Source organism: Acartia tonsa, chromosome 10 (genome assembly GCF_053477335.1).
Source record: "Acartia tonsa isolate MP-2025a chromosome 10, ASM5347733v1, whole genome shotgun sequence".
Classification (NCBI taxonomy): Eukaryota; Metazoa; Arthropoda; class Copepoda; order Calanoida; family Acartiidae; genus Acartia; species Acartia tonsa.
In genome coordinates this window covers 41113505-41131746 of record NC_137269.1, presented here as the reverse complement: position 1 = coordinate 41131746, position 18242 = coordinate 41113505, and the positions used below count along the sequence as shown (strand labels likewise).

The window sequence follows — 18242 nt, the reverse complement described above, 5'->3', positions numbered from 1 at the left end:
AAGTGGGGGTTTAAGCTTTTCCCCTATACCTAACTCCTGCGGGGTACCTAGTACTCAATTTGATCTAATCCAACCTAACCTAAAGCAATAAACAAACAAACGAAAAACTCCCCCCCCCCCCTCCTTATTTTCATTTTGTTTTTAAATAATGAGGGGTTTTAGTTAGGCATTCCTATAATTTTTATTTTTTTATGTTCAAAAAAATTGTTTTTGATAATTCCATTCCCTATTCATGAGTTAAATTAAGCATTTCCTGCTTACATATAGCATATTTACAATATTGGCCTTTTATCATCAAATTCTACTAGTTCAGTTAATATCAATTTCATCTATAGATTGATAAATATTAAGAATTTTAGCATTTTTGTGTGTTTTTAAAATGAAATATTGTTTAAAAACGACTTTTATATTACTGTTTTATTTTAAGGTATTAAATTTAATTGTTATAAGAATGCAGTAGTGCAGCAATAATCCTTAGAATAAAGTAACAGGATATTTGTATGTCTGTCTGTACCAAAGGATCTCGCTAACTGCGTAACTTGTATGGTTCTCCTTTACATGGTAGCTTCTCATAGGTCCTAGGAAGGTTTTGGGGGAGGGTACCACCACCCTCTCAAAAAAATTATTCCCTCCCCCCAAAATAAAATCCTCCCCCATTTGTTTTCTAAATTTTTTGTTTATAACTCTAAATAAAAATAAAAATTGGGTTATCGAATTCAACTCCCCCCTCCTCAAGTGCCTAGAGGCCTCTAGGGGTCGTATCCGCTTGTGGGAAATAGTGTGTGTTTTGTAAATCCATATCGTTATGTGGACATTGTGCCCTTATATTCGAAGGGTAACAGCCGTCTGAGTGCAGATGTGACTAAGTGAACAGAAAAAGGTTGCTGAGGCTGAGGTTGGCTGACACAAAATGTGGCTGAAGGTGGCTACGGCTAATTCTTCCTGCCACACTTTCCTAAATCAATGCGGTTATTTGCTGCTGCAACTTCAGTTTTGCCCATGCTGTTTTATTGAGTACTTTAAAAGAGCTACTCAAAAGCCGGTTGGTCCGGCTACTACGGCTGAGGCTTAATGAGACATATTATTTATTTCAGCCAAATCTTCGGATGGCTGAATTTGAATGGCTGAGGCTTCCAATGGATTATCATTTATTTCAGCTCCACGACTGTAAATGTGGCTTAATGGCTGATGGTGCCTATGGCTGAGCAATGCTTTTATTCAATGCCTTCTAGTCGACTTAGTTATTGTAAAAATTGCATGTCAACTAGACTGATTCGAAGAGCATTAAAATATTCTCTTTTACAGTTTCCTAAAAGCAATAAAAGTTTAATGAAAATAATGCACCAGCCTTTCATCCCCCAAAAATAAGGCTGACAATGGCCAAATTTCAAAAATATAAATTTGGGAGAATTTGTCTTATTGTACAATTCAAACTCAAATATATTACACCATTAAAATTTATGAAAATAAGTGGATTAAATTTTTTTATTGTTCAGTTTGATCTCGTGAACGGCGGCTGCCCCTTTCAGAATCCTTTCTGGTTTCTAGATAGGTAGGTAGATAGATTGATAAACAAATAGATAAATAGATATTTGTAATAAATGTTGAATAGATTCATATTATCAGTGCGCCTCTAGCATCTAAAGACACCAGAGGACCAATAGTTGTATTCCCTGATAAGCCCAATCTAATCAATTGAGCGGTTATCGAGATCTTTAGCTTCAAGCAGACATTAGATGTAAGAATTTAGAGAGATGAATATTTTTTATAGATAGATAGATAAATGGAAAAGCTACAGAGATGGAAAGATATCAGACAGATATTTAGATAATTTAAACTGATAGATGGATAGTTAAATGTGTTATTCTTTTCAGGCCAAGTGCCGTGACGGTCAATGATGAAGAGGGTAATCAGGTCCCAGATAAGTAAGACTTTATTTTATTAGCGCAGCTATTCTATAATTAGGATAAGTCCATACGTCCTTATATTTTCTATGTTTATTCGTAATTAAGTCCTAGATAAGAAAGAATTTATTTTAGTAGGGCAGCTATTCTATAATTAAGGTAGGTCCATACGTCTATATATTTCCTATGGTCCTTCGTAATCAGATCCTAGATTATTAAGAATTTATTTTAGTAGGGCAGCTATTCTATAATTTGGGTAGGTCCATACGTCCATATATTTCCTATGTTCATTCATAATTAAATCCCAGATAGGTAAGAATCTATTTTAGTAGGGCAGTTATTCTATAATTAGGGTAGGTCCATACGTCCTAATATTTCCTATGGTCATTCGTCATGAGGTCCCGGCTAAGTAAGAATTTATTTTAGAAGCACAGCTATTCTATAATTAGGATAGGTCCATACGTCCTAATATTTCCTATGGTCATTCGTAATCAGGTTCCCAGATAAGTAAGAATTTATTTTAGTAGCGCAGCTATTCTATAATTAGGGTAGGTCCATACGTCCTAATATTTCCTATGGTCATTCATAGTCAGGTTCTAGATAAGTAAGAATCTAGTAGCGTAGCTATTCTATAATTAGGGTAGGTCCATACGTCCTTATATTTACTATGGTCATTTGTAATTAGGTTCTAGATAAGTTAGTTTTTTATTTAGGTAGCGCAGCTAATCTATAGTTAGGGTAGGTACAAACGTCTGATTGTCAAATGTCCAATGGTCATTGATTTCTTTCTTTTTATTTCTAAATTTTTGCAGCACGAATACTTGATAAATAAAGTATGTTCGTATGTTTCTTTGTCAGTTCGTACGCTACACAGAAGAAATATACTTTCTTGTTTTTTGATTGATTTCAAAAATGTTAAATTTTCAGGGTTCGAGTCAGCTGGGGTCAACTAGAGAATTTCAAATGTGTGGATTATTTTCAAATTGAATATTACGTGGCTGGTAATATGTCTTCGGTTAAGGTAGATAATTTGCTATCTAGCTATCTATCTATTTATCTATTTGTTTATTTATTTGTCTATTTATCTATCTATTTTTAACCCAATAACCTTATATCTATCTTGCTATTTATTTACTTTGTATATCAATTTATCAAATGTTCTATAAATTGTATTAAAATTTTATACAAATTAAGACGACTTTAGAGTTGTAGTTTTTTTCTGAACTCTAGTCTCGATGTATTTAGAAATAATATGAAGCAAACTATCAATAATTCATTCATTACTGGCGGCTGTGTCCCTAGAATCTTCTAAAGGAACTTGAAAAAACGGGGAAAGTCGCCCCCCGTCTTTCAAGTTTGGTATTAAACTAAGATTTTTTTTAAAGGGCATGTAGGGGTGATTTCTTTTGGGAATGTGAAGTTAACCTCCCACAAAATAGTTTTAAAATCTTCTTTGCATGCATCACCTATAAGCACAATTCTGTTCAGAGGTTAGCAAGATCTTTTACAGCGACAAATAGACATCCTGTTACTTTTTTATAATTGTTATGAGTGATTTCTAGAACATTTAGACACAATTGTAATAGCAAATCAACTCTAAAATCAAGTCTTATTACCCTAATTTGACCCTGATAAATAAAATTACCCTGTCTGTAGATAAAAGTTACCAGTGCAGTGGAAAGGTTTTATTTTAATACTGCTAGTTTAAACAATCAATCAACATTAAATAAAAGGTTTTAAAAATATAACGAATGAGAGAACGTGGCTATAAAACTTTGGGTACTAATAATTTACAGTCCACTGTTCCCTCCCTCTCTGATGCTAAATATTTATTCAACATCCACTTAAACTTAAATAAATAATTATGAAGAAAAGAACTTTTTTACTGCTATGAATTTATCATATTTTTTAATGTTTTAGCATACAGGGAAGATCAATCGACATAGGCGGAGCCACGATATTGATATTGTCCCCTGCACAGAGTATATGTTTAAGGTATCTAATTTTATATCTTTCTATCTATCTATGTATCTGTACATCTGACATGAAATAGATATTGTCCCCTGCAATGAATGTATGTTTAAGGTATCTATTTTTATATCTATACAGGGTGATTCAGAAAAAACTGTGTTTTCCAATTTTCTGACGCAACCTTTATATCTAACTATCTATCTATCTGCCATGATATAGATATTGACCCCTGCACAGAATATATGTTCAATGTATCTAATCTTATACCTTTTTTTCTAACAAGCCGTGCTCTGTAAAGATATTGTCCCATACACTGATTTTATATACATCAAGAAACAATTTATCTATCTATTATAAGAGGTTAACTCACAAACAAAACATGAAATTTACATATTTATATAGGTTATAGCCTCAGAGGACTGGCAAGGTATGAGGGAAGATTTTAAAATGGCTTCAGATTTGGTTTCTTTTAAGGTTAGTAGTAATATCTTTTTGGGTGTTGTGGATGGGAGAGGGGGATGGGGTTGTAAACCTCTCCAACCCCTCAAATGAACTTAAAACATCATTATTGGAAAAGGAAAACCATAATGGTTCACTGGTTTGCGAGATCTTTTGCATCTCTTTAATTAAGTTTTAGAGTGTAAGTTTGTTCATATAAAGCATCCTCTATGAAGTAATTTTGCTACACTTCCTTAATTATACCTTAATTTTACAGGAATCCTTCTTCTAACAAGATAAATATTTACGATTAGACATTGGTTTAACATATTCTGAATGTAATAAAAAGCTTTGTTATAAAAACTCTATTTAGGTTGACTATAATCCCAGATTTATGCGTCCTCCAACAGTTAAAGAGAAGAAAATCCGACCCCCTAGACCTGGTAGAGGTCCTCCAGTAAGTTTATTTTAGCAGCATGGCTTCTCTTTAATTAGGGTTAGTCTATCCGTCTGTCTGTGACTCATAATTCGATCTATCTACCTATCCATATATTTATCTATCTATCTAGGCAGCTAGAGACAGGGGAATGCTGAAGTGGGCCTAGACCTAACCTTCAGCATTATATCTATGTATCTATCTATATCGATCTACCTATCCATATATCTATCTATCTAGGCAGCTAGACATAAGAGAGTGCCCCTACTGGATGAAGTGGGTCAAGTCCCCACCCAACCCCCTGAACTAGTTTATACAACTATAGATCTATATCCATATATCTATCTATCTAGGCAGCTAGACACAGAAGAGTGCCCCTACTGGATGAGGTGGGTCAAGTCCCCACCCAACCCCCAGATCTAGACATATCTATCTACCTATCCATATATCTATCTATCTAGGCAGCTAGACACAGGAGAGTGCCCCTACTGGATGAGGTGGGTCAAGTCCCCACCCAACCCCCAGATCTAGACATATCTATCTACCTATCCATATATCTATCTATCTAGGCAGCTAGACACAAGAGATTGCCCCTACTGGATGAAGTGGGTCAAGTCCCCACCCAACCCCCAGATCTAGACATATCTATCTACCTATCCTTATATCTATCTATCTAGGCAGCTAGACACAGGAGAGTGCCCCTACTGGATGAAGTGGGTCAAGTCCCCACCCAACCCCCAGATCTAGACATATCTATCTACCTATCCATATATCTATCTATCTAGGCAGCTAGACACAGAAGAGTGCCCCTACTGGATAATGTGGGTCAAGTCCCCACCATACCCCCAGATCTAGACATATCTATCTACCTATCCATATATCTATCTATCTAGGCAGCTAGACACAGAAGAGTGCCCCTACTGGTTAATGTGGGTCAAGTCCCCACAATACCCCCAGATCTAGACATATCTATCTACCTATCCATATATCTATCTATCTAGGCAGCTAGACACAGAAGAGTGCCCCTACTGGTTAATGTGGGTCAAGTCCCCACAATACCCCCAGATCTAGACATATCCATCTACCTATCCATATATCTATCTATCTAGGCAGCCAGACACAGAAGAGTGCCCCTACTGGATGAGGTGGGTCAAGTGCCCACCATACCCCCAGATCCAGAGCCAGAACTTCCCTACAAAGTGGCGTAAGTACTCTCCCCCTTCCCCCTACAACCATTTTTATGTCCAGATTTTCAACTGTGTCATAACTGAAGACATTTAAAATTAGCCTTATGCTAGAAAAAAGACATTACAGAAAAATATCTTGCAAACAAAGAGTTGGTTGTCTGTTGAGTGTTAATCAGCCTTATATCATTTAGAAACACATTTAAGTTGAACTTAAGATATAGATTACCCTTCCTACTAGGAACATTATGAGTTTGATTATTATTGTTTATTATAGTGTATCATGGAGAACTAAAGATATAGATTACCCCTCTTGCCTGGACCATTTTGAGTTTGATTATTATGATATTGTGTACAATGAGTCTATACATATGGAGGTAAATATTATATCAAAACAACTAATTTCAAAAAAAAATTACTCCTATTGTATTAAACCCTTAACAGTCATGGGAAAGGGGAGAGGAATATGACTCAAAGTTTTAGCCTTTTAGCTCTAATAGAAGCTGAGATAACAAGAGGGGCCTTAAATAACCGCCCCCCCCCCCTAAAAAAGGTTTGAAAGGGGGTCTGACTATTGTTAGTTAAGTATTTTTGAAGATTCTATTGAATTTGTTTGGTAATTTAATTTTGGGGCTTATTTTCTCAATTGGAAATATTCTAAATCATACCCTGTACCAATTAAAATACATACATACCAACATACAGCTTCTTTGGTATAGGATTCAATCTTGTTGTCTAGATATTTCGACCTCCATTTGAGCCACGTATGGAGTTTGAGCTAGAGAGTGAGAAAGTTCCATGCCATGAAGATTTTGCATTTATTGCCAGGGTAGGTAACCCTTAATTTTAGTTAAAAGTATTTTTAGAGCTTTTAGAAAAAAAAATTGTGCATTATGTTAATTGTCTAGTTGTAGTAGCGTTCAAAAGTGGGTTGTCATCGCCACCCTAATATACTTGACATACATAGCATAGAGGGGTCTCATAAATACTTTTTGACTAAAACATACCTAAAGTTTTCTTAGGTAAAAATTAATTAAGATGCTTAATGTCTTACTTACTTTGTTTGGAGGTATTTGGGTTAAGTGGAGGTGAGACAAGAGATGTTTGGACTCCACCAAGATGTATCATAGCAACCACAACTGCATCCACTACTTCTACAACTGAATCTACTACAGTTTCTGAGTAAGTTTTTATGTTTGAAACCTTTTGAAATAGGTAGATATGTAAACAATGATCCCTAAAAATGCTTTAAAAAATATAGCAGGGTTCGGAAGCCGCAGCCGCAGCCTCAGCCTCAGCCACCATCAGCCGCGCGGCTTACGAGAAGCCTCAAAATCAGCCGCGCGGCTTCCTCAGCCACCCAATAAGCCTCAGCCTTAGTCGCAGCCGCGCGGCTTAAAGAAAACATAAGCCACTGTAAGCCTCAGCCGCATTCAGCCACTGTAAGCCTCAGCCACTGTAAGCCTCAGCCACAAAACTCCAATTCAGCCACATTAAGCCTCAGCCGCACTAAGCCTCATTCAGCCAACGCCCCTCTAAGCCTCAACCGCAATCAGCCGCGCGGCTTATAGTTGGGGAAGCCTCAGCCACACTCAGCCGCGCGGCTGTTAATAATTTGAAGCCGCACTCAGCCGCGCGGCTTCAAGAAAGCCTCAGCCGCAGCTGCAAAGTTATGATTATGCCGCAGCCGCGCGGCTTGATATTTGTAAGCCGCAGCCTCAGCCGCAGCTTAACTTTTTAAATTCAGCCGCAGCTTTGACACAGCCGCGCGGCTGAGATATTGTAAGCCCCAGCCGCAGCCGCAGGTGCTAAATTAGTACAAGCCTCAGCCGTCAATTCAGCCGCGGGGCTTAATTTTCATTTAATTTTGTCTGTCTGAAGCTTAAGATCTCAGCAACCACTGAACTGACAATGTTGTCCTTCTCAGGAATCCTTTTACTAAAGTAACAGGATGTCTGTGTGTCTGTGTATCTGTGTGTCTGTACCGAAGGATCTCGCTAACCGCTGAACCGATCGGGTTCTCCTTAACAGTGTAGCTTCTCATAGGTCCTGGGAAGGTTTATAACAATTTTTTTGGGGGTGGGACACCCCCAACCCCCCCAAAAAATTAAAAATCCCCCCCCCCAAAAGAAAAAAAAATTTTAAATTTTTTAAACTAAAATGAAAAATGAGGGGGGAGGCACCCCCCCCCCAAAAAAAAAAAAAAAAAATTCCCCCCCCCAAAAAAAATTTTTTTTTTTTACTTTTCTTTAAAAATTTAAAATAAGAAATTGGGTTATTAAATTTGACTCTCTCTCTTCTCAAGTGCCCCCTAGAGGCCTCTAGGGGCGTAGCCGCTAGTTATATATATATTGACATTGGATGGTTTTGAGCTAATTTTGGGGTGGGGGTCAGACATTTCCATCGCCCAAAAATAATTTTTTTAAATGTATTTTTTTTAAATGTTATACTTTTAAATTTTTTTATATTCTTTTATAAAAATTTTATCTTAATTTTTTTTTTAAATTACAACATAGAAACTACCATCTCGAACAACTACAAAAAGTTTGAACCTGTAATGTAAGAGCTCCAGTGGCGCAATCAGTTAGCGCACGGTTCTTCTACACTGTTTTGCCGGGGTTATAGGTTCGAATTTCACCAGGAGCAATACGTTTTTGAACGTTGATACTTATGAATATTATTGAATACTATTTATAGGGTAACTGCCCTACTGACGTTTGCCTAATTTTATTGTTTTTAAAAGATACAAATTTTTCAGAATTTACTTAATATTCACTATGAATTTGTATTATCTTAAATTTTTTTTTCTTGTACAAGTGGCCTATTTAGCTCAATGGTAGAGCACTCGTCTTGTAAACTAGGGACCAAGAGTTCAAACCTCACAGGGGGCAATCAATTTTTGTGATACTCAAGTTATATAGTAGCTTCTCTATTATTTTTCCGTTTAGGTACGCAATACTTGTTCTATATAATTAAGCTTCTCCTACTTAGATATTTATTCAATTTTAAATGTATTTAATACTTTGTGGTTGATGAGAGACACTGAAAAAGTTATGCAAAAAAAAGATTTATACATATTTCATTTTTCATAGTATTTTTGAATTAATGAAAATAATTAAATTAAGATTTGGGGAGGGGGGAGGGTGTGTGTGTGTGTTTATTTTGAACACAAATTATCCTAATATGTTTTCTAACAAAAAAAAATTGAAACAGCGATGTATTTTACTTTTTAAAGTTGGTTAAAAAAAGGTCTGTAAAATGCAATAAATTGTCCTGTATAATATGCAAAAAAATCTACATAATCTTTATGTACTCGATAGATTGAAATAGTTAAATGATTATCATATATCATCCGATTTTGTTTATTTTACAAAGATGCTTACTAAAATTGATTTTATTTTCGAAACTGCAATTATTATAAAAAAAATGTTTCTTTATCTTTATCATTATGTTATACAATTTCTGAATTTATAAGCAATACATGAATCGATATATTATTACTTTGATGTTGTCCATATTTTCATGTACTCTGATAAAGAAACAATCTCAGCTGGCTAAAATAACAATAACCCCCATACACCCCCTTTAATCCATCTCTCCCCTCTTATGGGATATATAAATGAACTGGCCAATAAATGAGGTCCATAATTTTATTAACAAATTTTCTTTTTTTTAATATATCCACATATTCTATTATATAAAGGTGTAATGTGAAGCTTCTTATTGATCCAGGGAAGGTTTATAATTTTTTTGGGGAAATGTATCTTTTCTCTCCCAAAAAAAGATGACCCTCAAAATAAATTATTTTTGCTTCCCTTAAGTATTCCTAGAGGTTTTAGAGGCGAAGCCACTAGTATCCTTTAACCATTAACTCATTACATATTAAAACAGGTTTTAAAAGTATGTACATAAGAGTTATACCTATGAAATTTAGCACCCAATAATTTATTATAATTGTGATATTTAGACCTAAATTTTTCTTCAAAATTTCTGTCACCTTTGGTCTAGGGGTTAGTGTGGCAGTCGTGTGTTGGAAAGGTTCTTGGTTCAATTCCACCAAGAATTGAATGTGATTAAAGTTTTTATTCTGCTATGGACAATGGACAATAATTTTTGTTTCCTCTCATTTATATTTAGTTATTTTCCTCTCAAGTTGAAAAAAAATTATAAAAGGAGGGTGAATATAATGTGTAAAAAAAGATTAGAGGAGATTTGTTCGAGGTAAACTTACTTTATTTGTAATATTATTAACTAAAGAAGGTGTATCAACTTTTTTTTTTTATAGCTAGCCGGTTCTTTTAGTAAGTAGTAGATGTAAAATTTTTCATAGAATTCAGATATGCAATCGTTTTTTTTTGTAGACCTCTTATTTTTTAAGTAATTTAAGTTTTAAAAAAAAAAATTAAGTCGATTTTAAGGTACTAAAATGCAACAAAAAAAAGAAAGAAAATGGCCATTATGAACAAAAATAGTAAGATCTTTAATTTGACACCTTACTTTTTCAATTCTGTCAGGTAATTATTGAAAAAATCGATTTTTTTAAACCCACGAGAATAAAAACTTTGAACTTAATTTTATTATTTCACAGGTAAAAAAATATGGGTTCATATATACCTTTAGAATCAGAAAAATATTACGAATTCATTGTAAGCAAAATTGAAAAAAAAAGTTTACAATATAGTATATAAACTACAATAAAAGGAATTATATGAAAATATCATATTATATTGTACAGGCAACGTCTTAATTCTTGAATTGAGTATAAAAATGGGAAGGGGGTAAAGAGGGGGTAAAAAAGGGAAGACGATAGTGTTGCCTGAACAAAAAATACAATTGGCCATTTGTTTAATTTTTAATTTTTTTACTTTTTTTCAATTTTGCTTACAATGGATTCGTAATATTTTTCTGATTCTAAAGGTATATATGAACCCATGTTTTTTATGTCTGTTTGAGAAAATATTTAGGTCTAAAGTTTTTATTAAACCGAGGTTAAAAAAATAGATTTTTTCAATAATTACTCAACAGAATTTAAAAGTAAGGTGTCAAATTAAAGATCTTACTATTTTTGTTCTTACTGGCCATTTTCTTCTTTTATTTTGTTGCGTTTTAGTACCTTAAAACCGACTTAATTATTTTTTTAAAAAACTTAAATTACTTAAAAAATAAGAGGTCTACAAAAAAAACGATTGCATATCTGAATTCTATGAAAAATTTTACATCTACTACTTACTAAAAGATCCGGCTAGCTATAAAAAAAAAAGTTGATACACCTTCTTTTAATATAAAATTGCTTTACACCTATGTTCTAAGGGTTAGTGCACAGGGAGTAAGGGAGGGGACAATGGATCAAATATTCAATTTTTAGGAGTCTCAGACTTTGGGGACTGGCTTAAAGGGAATGTGCAAGAATTTAGCAGTTTCTGACTGAGTTTGGGGACTTGCGAATGAAATGCCGCAACTCGTTATGTATGTTTTGAATATTGCAGACGGGGAGAAGGGATAAGGGAAGTGGGGGCAAGGGAAATAAACACTCGTTGTGTTAGTTTGGAATGTAGCAGACGGGGAGAAGGGAGAAGGGAGGTAGGAGCAAGGGAAATAAACAGAATAAAAAGGGGCAGTCATATTCTTGCTAGCAGCTGGCTGGGTCCAATAATCTTTTAAGTTATTTTGTCTGTAGATTATGAATTCGATAACTACTGAACTAATGAAAACTTTTTAAATTGCCTTTTCCAAGTTTTTGAATTTTTTTTTAAAAAATCAACCAAACTCCCCCCTATTTTCCCATAAAAAATTAATAAAAGTCACCCTTCATCCCCCCCAATTTTTTTTTCTTCTGGGATTCGAACCCGGATTATAGATGGTTCAAAGCTGTTACCGTACCAAAAAGCTATCAGAGCTCCAATATTTCAAAATGAAAATTTGTCTTATTTTTAGATCATTAAGTATTATGATGTCTGTTTGTTTGTCTGTCGGTTTGTTTGTCTGTCTATCTGTTTGTACTACAGGATCTCGCTAACTACTAAACCTATATGGTGCTCCTATTCAGGGTAGTTTCTTATAGGTACTGGGAAGGTTTACAACTATTGTGGGGGAGGGTACCATCACACTACCAGAAAAAAATTGCCTTAGAAAAAAAATTAAACATCACCCCAAAATTAAAAATGGGATTTACTCGCCCCGGCCCTCCCCACCCAAAAAAAATCACCCTACCCCCCAAAATATTATTTTATTTCAGTTCTTCTTTTTCCAGTACCTATTGTTTAGTATTTTTTGTAATAACTTCATAATTACATTTGTCATTAAGATTATGTGACATAAAAGGTTTGTCATAAAAATTATACCCATGAATAATTGTAATAAAAAGCACTTTTGTAAAAAAAAAACATTTTTCATAAGAGGTAAGTTAGTAATACATTTATTGCAAGTGTACATATGATAAGCATTTTAAAGACGATTATTTTTAAGACAAATGTAACCTACGTACCATGGCTCAACATGTAGCGCATCTGCTTGTCATCATGGAGGTAATAGGTTCGAATCTTGGCCAGACACTGCGTGAAAACTGAAGACGTTAAATGGTTCCTACTGCAGCTATGCCAGGTATGCAACATGTAAAGTTAGAGTATGAGGATTTCCTTGGCTCGTAAACAGGCATAACTCATTACCATAGGACTTTCTGGCAGGTAGTTGGTTGCTGCATAGATGTTACTTAAATTGGAAAGAATTGGTTCCCCTTAATTATCCAAGGTTCAACAAGAAGCGCATCTGCTTGTCATCAGGGAGGTAATAGGTTCGAATCTCGGCCAGACACTGCGTTATAACTAAAGACATTAAATGGTTCCTACTGCTGCTATGGCAGGTGTGCAACATGTAAAGTTGGAGTAGGAGGATTTCCTTGGCTCATAAACAGGCGTAACTCATTACCATAAAACTTTCAGGCAGGTAGTTCAATAAAAAAAAGTTGGTTGCTGGATAGATGTTACTTAAACTAATACAGAAAAGGAAAGAATTGGTTCCCCAAGGTTCAACAAGTAGCGCATCATGTAATAGGTTCGAATCTCGCCCAGACACTGCGTTATAACTGAAGACATTAAATGGTTCCTAGGTGCTAGGTGTGCAACATGAAAAGTTCCTCGGCTCATAAACAGGCGCAAAGGAAAGATATAAATCCAGGGTTGTTGGACCTTGAGTTAATGTCATAGAAACCCTCGACCGTGGCTCAACATGTAGCGCATTGGCTCGTCGTCTGGGAGTTGATAGGCTTTGTACTGCATCATAACTAAAGATGTTGAAATAAATTCCTACTGCTAAAAAACTTGTATAAAACTTTGGGTACCAGTATAAAACTTTGGGTATCAGAATAAATTTTTGTCTATTAGTATAAAACTTTGGGTACCAGTATGAAACTTTGGGTACCATTATAAAACTTTGGGTACCAGAATAAATTTTTGGTTATTAGTATAAAATTTTGGGTACCAGTATAAAACTTTGGGTACCAGTATAAAACTTTGGGTACCAATATAAAATTTGGGTACCAGTATAAAACTTTGGGTACCAATATTAAAACAAAATTTTAGGTATTAGTATAAAATTTTGGGTACCAGTATAAAACTTTGGGTACCAGTACAAAACTTTGGGTACCAGTATAAAATTTGGGTACCAGTATAAAATTTGGGTAACTGTATAAAACTTTGGGTACCAGTATAAAACTTTGGGTACCAGTATTAAATTTGGATAACTGTATAAAACTTTGGGTACCAGTATAAATTTTTAGTACCAGTATAAAACTTTGGTAACCAGTTTAAAACTTTGGGTACCAGTATAAAACTTTGGGTACCAGTATAAAACTTTGGGTTCTAGTATAAAACTTTGGGTACCAGTAAAAAACTTTGGGTACCAGTATAAATTTTTAGTACCAGTATAAAATTTTGGGTACCAGTTTAAAACTTTGGGTACCAGTATAAAACTTTGGGTACCAGTATAAAACTTTGGGTTCTAGTATAAAACTTTTGGTACCAGTATAAAACTTTGGGTACCAGAATAAAATTTGAGTACTAGTCTAAAACTTTGGGTACCTGTATAAAAATTTTGGGTACCAGACTAAAACTTTGGGTACCAGTATAAAACTTTGAGTACTAGTATAAAACTTTGGGTACTAGAATAAAACTTTGGATACCAGAATAAAATTTGAGTATTAGTATATAATTTTGGGTACCAGTATAAAACTTTGGGTACCAGTATAAAACTTTGGGTACCAGTATAAAATTTTGGGTACCAGTATAAAACTTTGGGTACCAGTATAAAACTTTGGGTACCAGAATAAAACTTTGGGTACCAGTATAAAATTTTGGGTACCAGTATAAAACTTTGGGTACCAGTATAAAACTTTGGTTACCAGTAAAATTTGGGTACCAGTATAAAACTTTGGGTTCTAGTATAAAACTTTTGGTACCAGTATAAAACTTTGGGTACCAGAATAAAATTTGAGTACCAGTATAAAACTTTGGGTACTAGAATAAAACTTTGGGTACCAGAATAAAATTTGAGTACTAGTATATAATTTTGGGTACCAGTATAAAACTTTGGGTACTAGAATAAAACTTTGGGTACCAGAATAAACTTTGTGTACCAGTATAAAACTTTGGGTACCAGTATAAAATTTGGGTACTAATTCTGAATCAAACATTTGAAAAAATCCTCCTGTCCTCCCCCCTCTTCCCTCCACTCCTATTCTCACAACCCCTAACCACCCTCAACTCTCCAAAAAATGTCCTAGAATGCATTTAAAAAATCCAATTTAGCCGAAACCTCAGCTGCAAAGCTTATTTTGTAATCAGCCATAAGATCAGCCGCAAGGCTTAATATTGTATTCAGCCGCAGCCGCATTCAGCTGCGCGGCTGAATTTAATTCAGCCACAGCCTCAGCCGCACGGCTTTCAGTAAGCCGCAGCCTCAGAATCAGCCGCGAGGCTTAATTATGTTATCAGCCACTCTCAGCCTCAGCCTCACTCAGCCGCGCGGCTTAATTTTCCAATCAGCCAATGTAAGCCGCAGCCGCTATGAGCCGCGCGGCTTTCAGTAAGCCGCAGCCTCAGCCACAAATCCTTCAGCCACTGTAAGCCTCAGCCACCCTCAGCCACTGTAAGCCTCAGCCACAAAATTCCAATTCAGCCACTGTAAGCCTCAGCCACCCCAATTCTTATTAAGCCTCAGCCGCATTCAGCCGCAGCCACTCTCAGCCGCACTAAGCCTCAGCCACTCTCAGCCGCAAATTAGGATTCAGCCGCAGCCGCAGCCGCGCGGCTGATAGCGCGGCTTCCGAACCCTGAAATATAGGGTCATAGTATGAGAAGAATTCTTTAAAATGTTTGAGAGCATCTACAACTAATAGACCACTTTGACAAGTGTTTCAATTTAGCCTGCTAACATGGAACTCATTTATTGGTCAGTTACTTTATACACTAGGAAAGAAGGGAATTGAATAAAGGGGATTAAGGGGGTAATCATTATTTTAACCTGCTGCGTGTTTCACTTTATTATAAACCTAAAAATCTGATGTAAGATCCAAGCAATAGTATAATCATTTTTGTAGGTAAGTAACACATAGTATTTATATGGATATTAGTATTATGGACTTAATTATGAAATAATTTGTTCTGAATTCAATTGTTGATATTCCTAGTCAAGAAGAGGCTATGGATTTAGCCAGAGAAGAGAATGAAGCATTAAAGGAGAAAATTAATGGCCTAAAACAACAGTATGGACCAATTGGAAGTCAGGTACTTGAAAGGATAGGTTGTTGGAAGATAATATTACTTTCTTCTTGTAAAGTGCCGATGGCATGCTTCAAGAGGGTGTCAAAACTGAAAATTCAAATTAAATATTGAAAATCCTGCCTTTCCTTTTTTACCCCAAAATGTTTCACTGTAAGGAACAAAATTCTAACACCCCAGGTCACCCCAACCCCACTTTCTTTTCTTTTTTTCGTTCTAAGGATGAATTATCTAAGGAGGGTGATGGTACCCTGCCCGAAAATAGTTATAAACCTCACAGGACATAATAGAAGCTAAATTGTACAGGAGAACGATATCGGTTAAGCGGTTAGCGAGATCATTCAGTACAAACAGAAAGGCAGACACTAGAGTAAAACACTGGAGGGAGAAAGGGTTCAATAACTGTATCTCCAAATATCATTAACCTTGTGCAACCTTCCCTTGGATCCTTGAAAATCAACCAATGATGTTGCTTATATTAACACAACCAATTAAAAGGCTTTCCGCGGATATAGAATGTACAATTATAAGATTAAAACTAGTTTTTTAGCCCCGTGGTGCCGAAGGCACCGGCTAAAAAAACTGGTTTTAATCTTATGATTGTACATTTCTATATTCGTAGAAAACTGGATATAATACGATGCTAGACATAGTTTTTTCGTATGGATGAGAACCGGTTCCTATACACCGGATTCGAATGAATACGAGAAAATGATTTAAAAGCAGTCGAACACGGTCATCTGTATATACATCTATACTATAGATCTGTTTGGCTGACATAAGCATTGACATTATGTTTCTTTGAAATGTGGAGTTTTGGTTGACAAAGCTATTCTATAACTTTTTATTATTATTGTTGTTTTATTTAGGTATATTCTGCATTTAAAGAGAATGTATATCTTGGATTAGAAGGTTTCCTGGCGAGAAAGAAGGTAAATACATTTTCTGTCATGATATTTCATTTTTATACTAGCAACTAGGGGATCGGTATTTGAAGAGAGGGGCTAGAAAGAAAAAAACGTTCATACCGTCCTCTACGTGTCATTAGGTTGAAGGGGGGGAGGGGGGTTGAAGTCGACTCCCATCATATCCGAACTTTTAAAAAAAATTTAAACTAAGTCTTACAACTATTCATTTATTAACCTATTATCAATTAATTTAGCAATCTATTTATTGACTTTATTTCTCCTTTCTATCAAATATACATCTATCTATCATCTATTTTATATTATCTTGGGTGGAATTATCACAAAAACTTGCAGAGTTGGACTCTAAATTGTTTATCATGTATTAATCTATTTATATATCTATCTATTCATTTATCTATTTATCTATCTATCCATCTATTTTAGATTATCGAGGGTGGAGATATAACAAAACTAGCAGAGTTGGACCCGAACGCCCCCTTTTAATAATTATATAATCAAAATTGTTTGTAAATTTTAAATAAAAGAATGATAAAGAAAGAAAACTTTAATGTAGCTTTTCCATATTTAAAGGATATTTTATTTGTAGACCGTTGCTTTAGTGAATTTGGTCATTCTTGTTAAAAGCGAGGCTTTTCTATAAGGGTCTGTATGCCGGTTTGTTACGATTACCTCGTTTCTTAAATTTATGCATGTTATTATTGACATGTACATGTACATGCTGATTTTTACTTTTTTACTAAAATTTGTGTACTGTATAATTATCCTATTTATCTTATTTTCATGCAAATTATTTCTAGGAAAACAAGGTACAATAATCAAGTCCTAAAAATGTAAGCATGTCCTTATACATAATCCTCTATTTAAGCCATTTTGCAACAAATTCACTTAAAATTTTGTTAAAACTTACACATTTATATTCTGCTTATTCAGTTCTGATTTTCTAGAAGTGTTTATGTTCATTTGTTCTTCCAATTGATTTTAGAACTTCGCTTTTCTTGTTGTTTTTATCCTTTTAAATACTGTACAATTTATTTTTTTTTAATCTCTTTTTTTTTGGAAAATTTTTAAAAACAAGTATGGCATTATCCATTAAGGCTTCAGCCGATACGGTTATTAACTGTTCTAAAAAACTAACTCTGGGGTTATCTAGTCGCCCTAGGAATCACCAGTAGATCTTTCAGATGTTATTACAAGTATGGAGGACTTTCTGGGAATGTTTGTTTATAACATAGTTTTTAATAGACGTGCGGACTTTTGAAATGATTATAGAGTTGCTATGCTTTTTAGTAGCAGGTTTTAGGCTATTTTTGTATTTTTCACATTTTTCTCCAAATCTTTGGTGTTTATGGTCCAATTTCCAAAAATTTTTCAGTTTTATATACAAAATAAAATTTTCTGTCATTTCATGAAAAAACTATGATGGTCAGACTGCCTTTAAGCAGGGTTTAGGCTATTTTTGTATTTTTCACATTTTTATCCAAACTTTTGGTGTTTATGGTCTTATTTTCATTTTTCCTCATATCTTTGGAGTTTATGGTCCGATTTCAAAATCTTTTTATTTAAAAATATCAAAATTAAATTCTCGTTGTTTTGAGCATCCAATATGT

General features: G+C 34.7%; 1 protein-coding gene across 1 annotated transcript; it reads left to right on the top strand.

Annotated features, from left to right (window-relative positions):
- The first annotated feature begins 248 nt into the window (after window positions 1-248).
- LOC145330634 (uncharacterized) lies at window positions 249-17177 on the top strand. Its single transcript, XM_080175305.1, has 14 exons — window positions 249-427; window positions 1497-1552; window positions 1875-1925; window positions 2832-2925; window positions 3825-3899; window positions 4278-4349; window positions 4687-4770; window positions 5859-5953; window positions 6211-6310; window positions 6673-6762; window positions 7003-7115; window positions 15616-15712; window positions 16576-16638; window positions 17059-17177. Exons 1-14 carry the CDS (start codon window positions 380-382, stop codon window positions 17116-17118), a joined length of 1098 nt encoding a protein of 365 aa, XP_080031431.1. The 5' UTR covers window positions 249-379; the 3' UTR covers window positions 17119-17177.
- Window positions 17178-18242: the final 1065 nt, after the last annotated feature.

Coding starts and splice junctions, on each gene's coding strand:
- LOC145330634 (XM_080175305.1), top strand. CDS start 380: ATGAAATATTGTTTAAAAACGACTTTTATATTACTGTTTTATTTTAAG. Junction 7,116..15,615: donor GAATCTACTACAGTTTCTGA/GTAAGTTTTTAT, acceptor TGATATTCCTAG/TCAAGAAGAGGCTATGGATT. Junction 15,713..16,575: donor ATGGACCAATTGGAAGTCAG/GTACTTGAAAGG, acceptor TGTTTTATTTAG/GTATATTCTGCATTTAAAGA.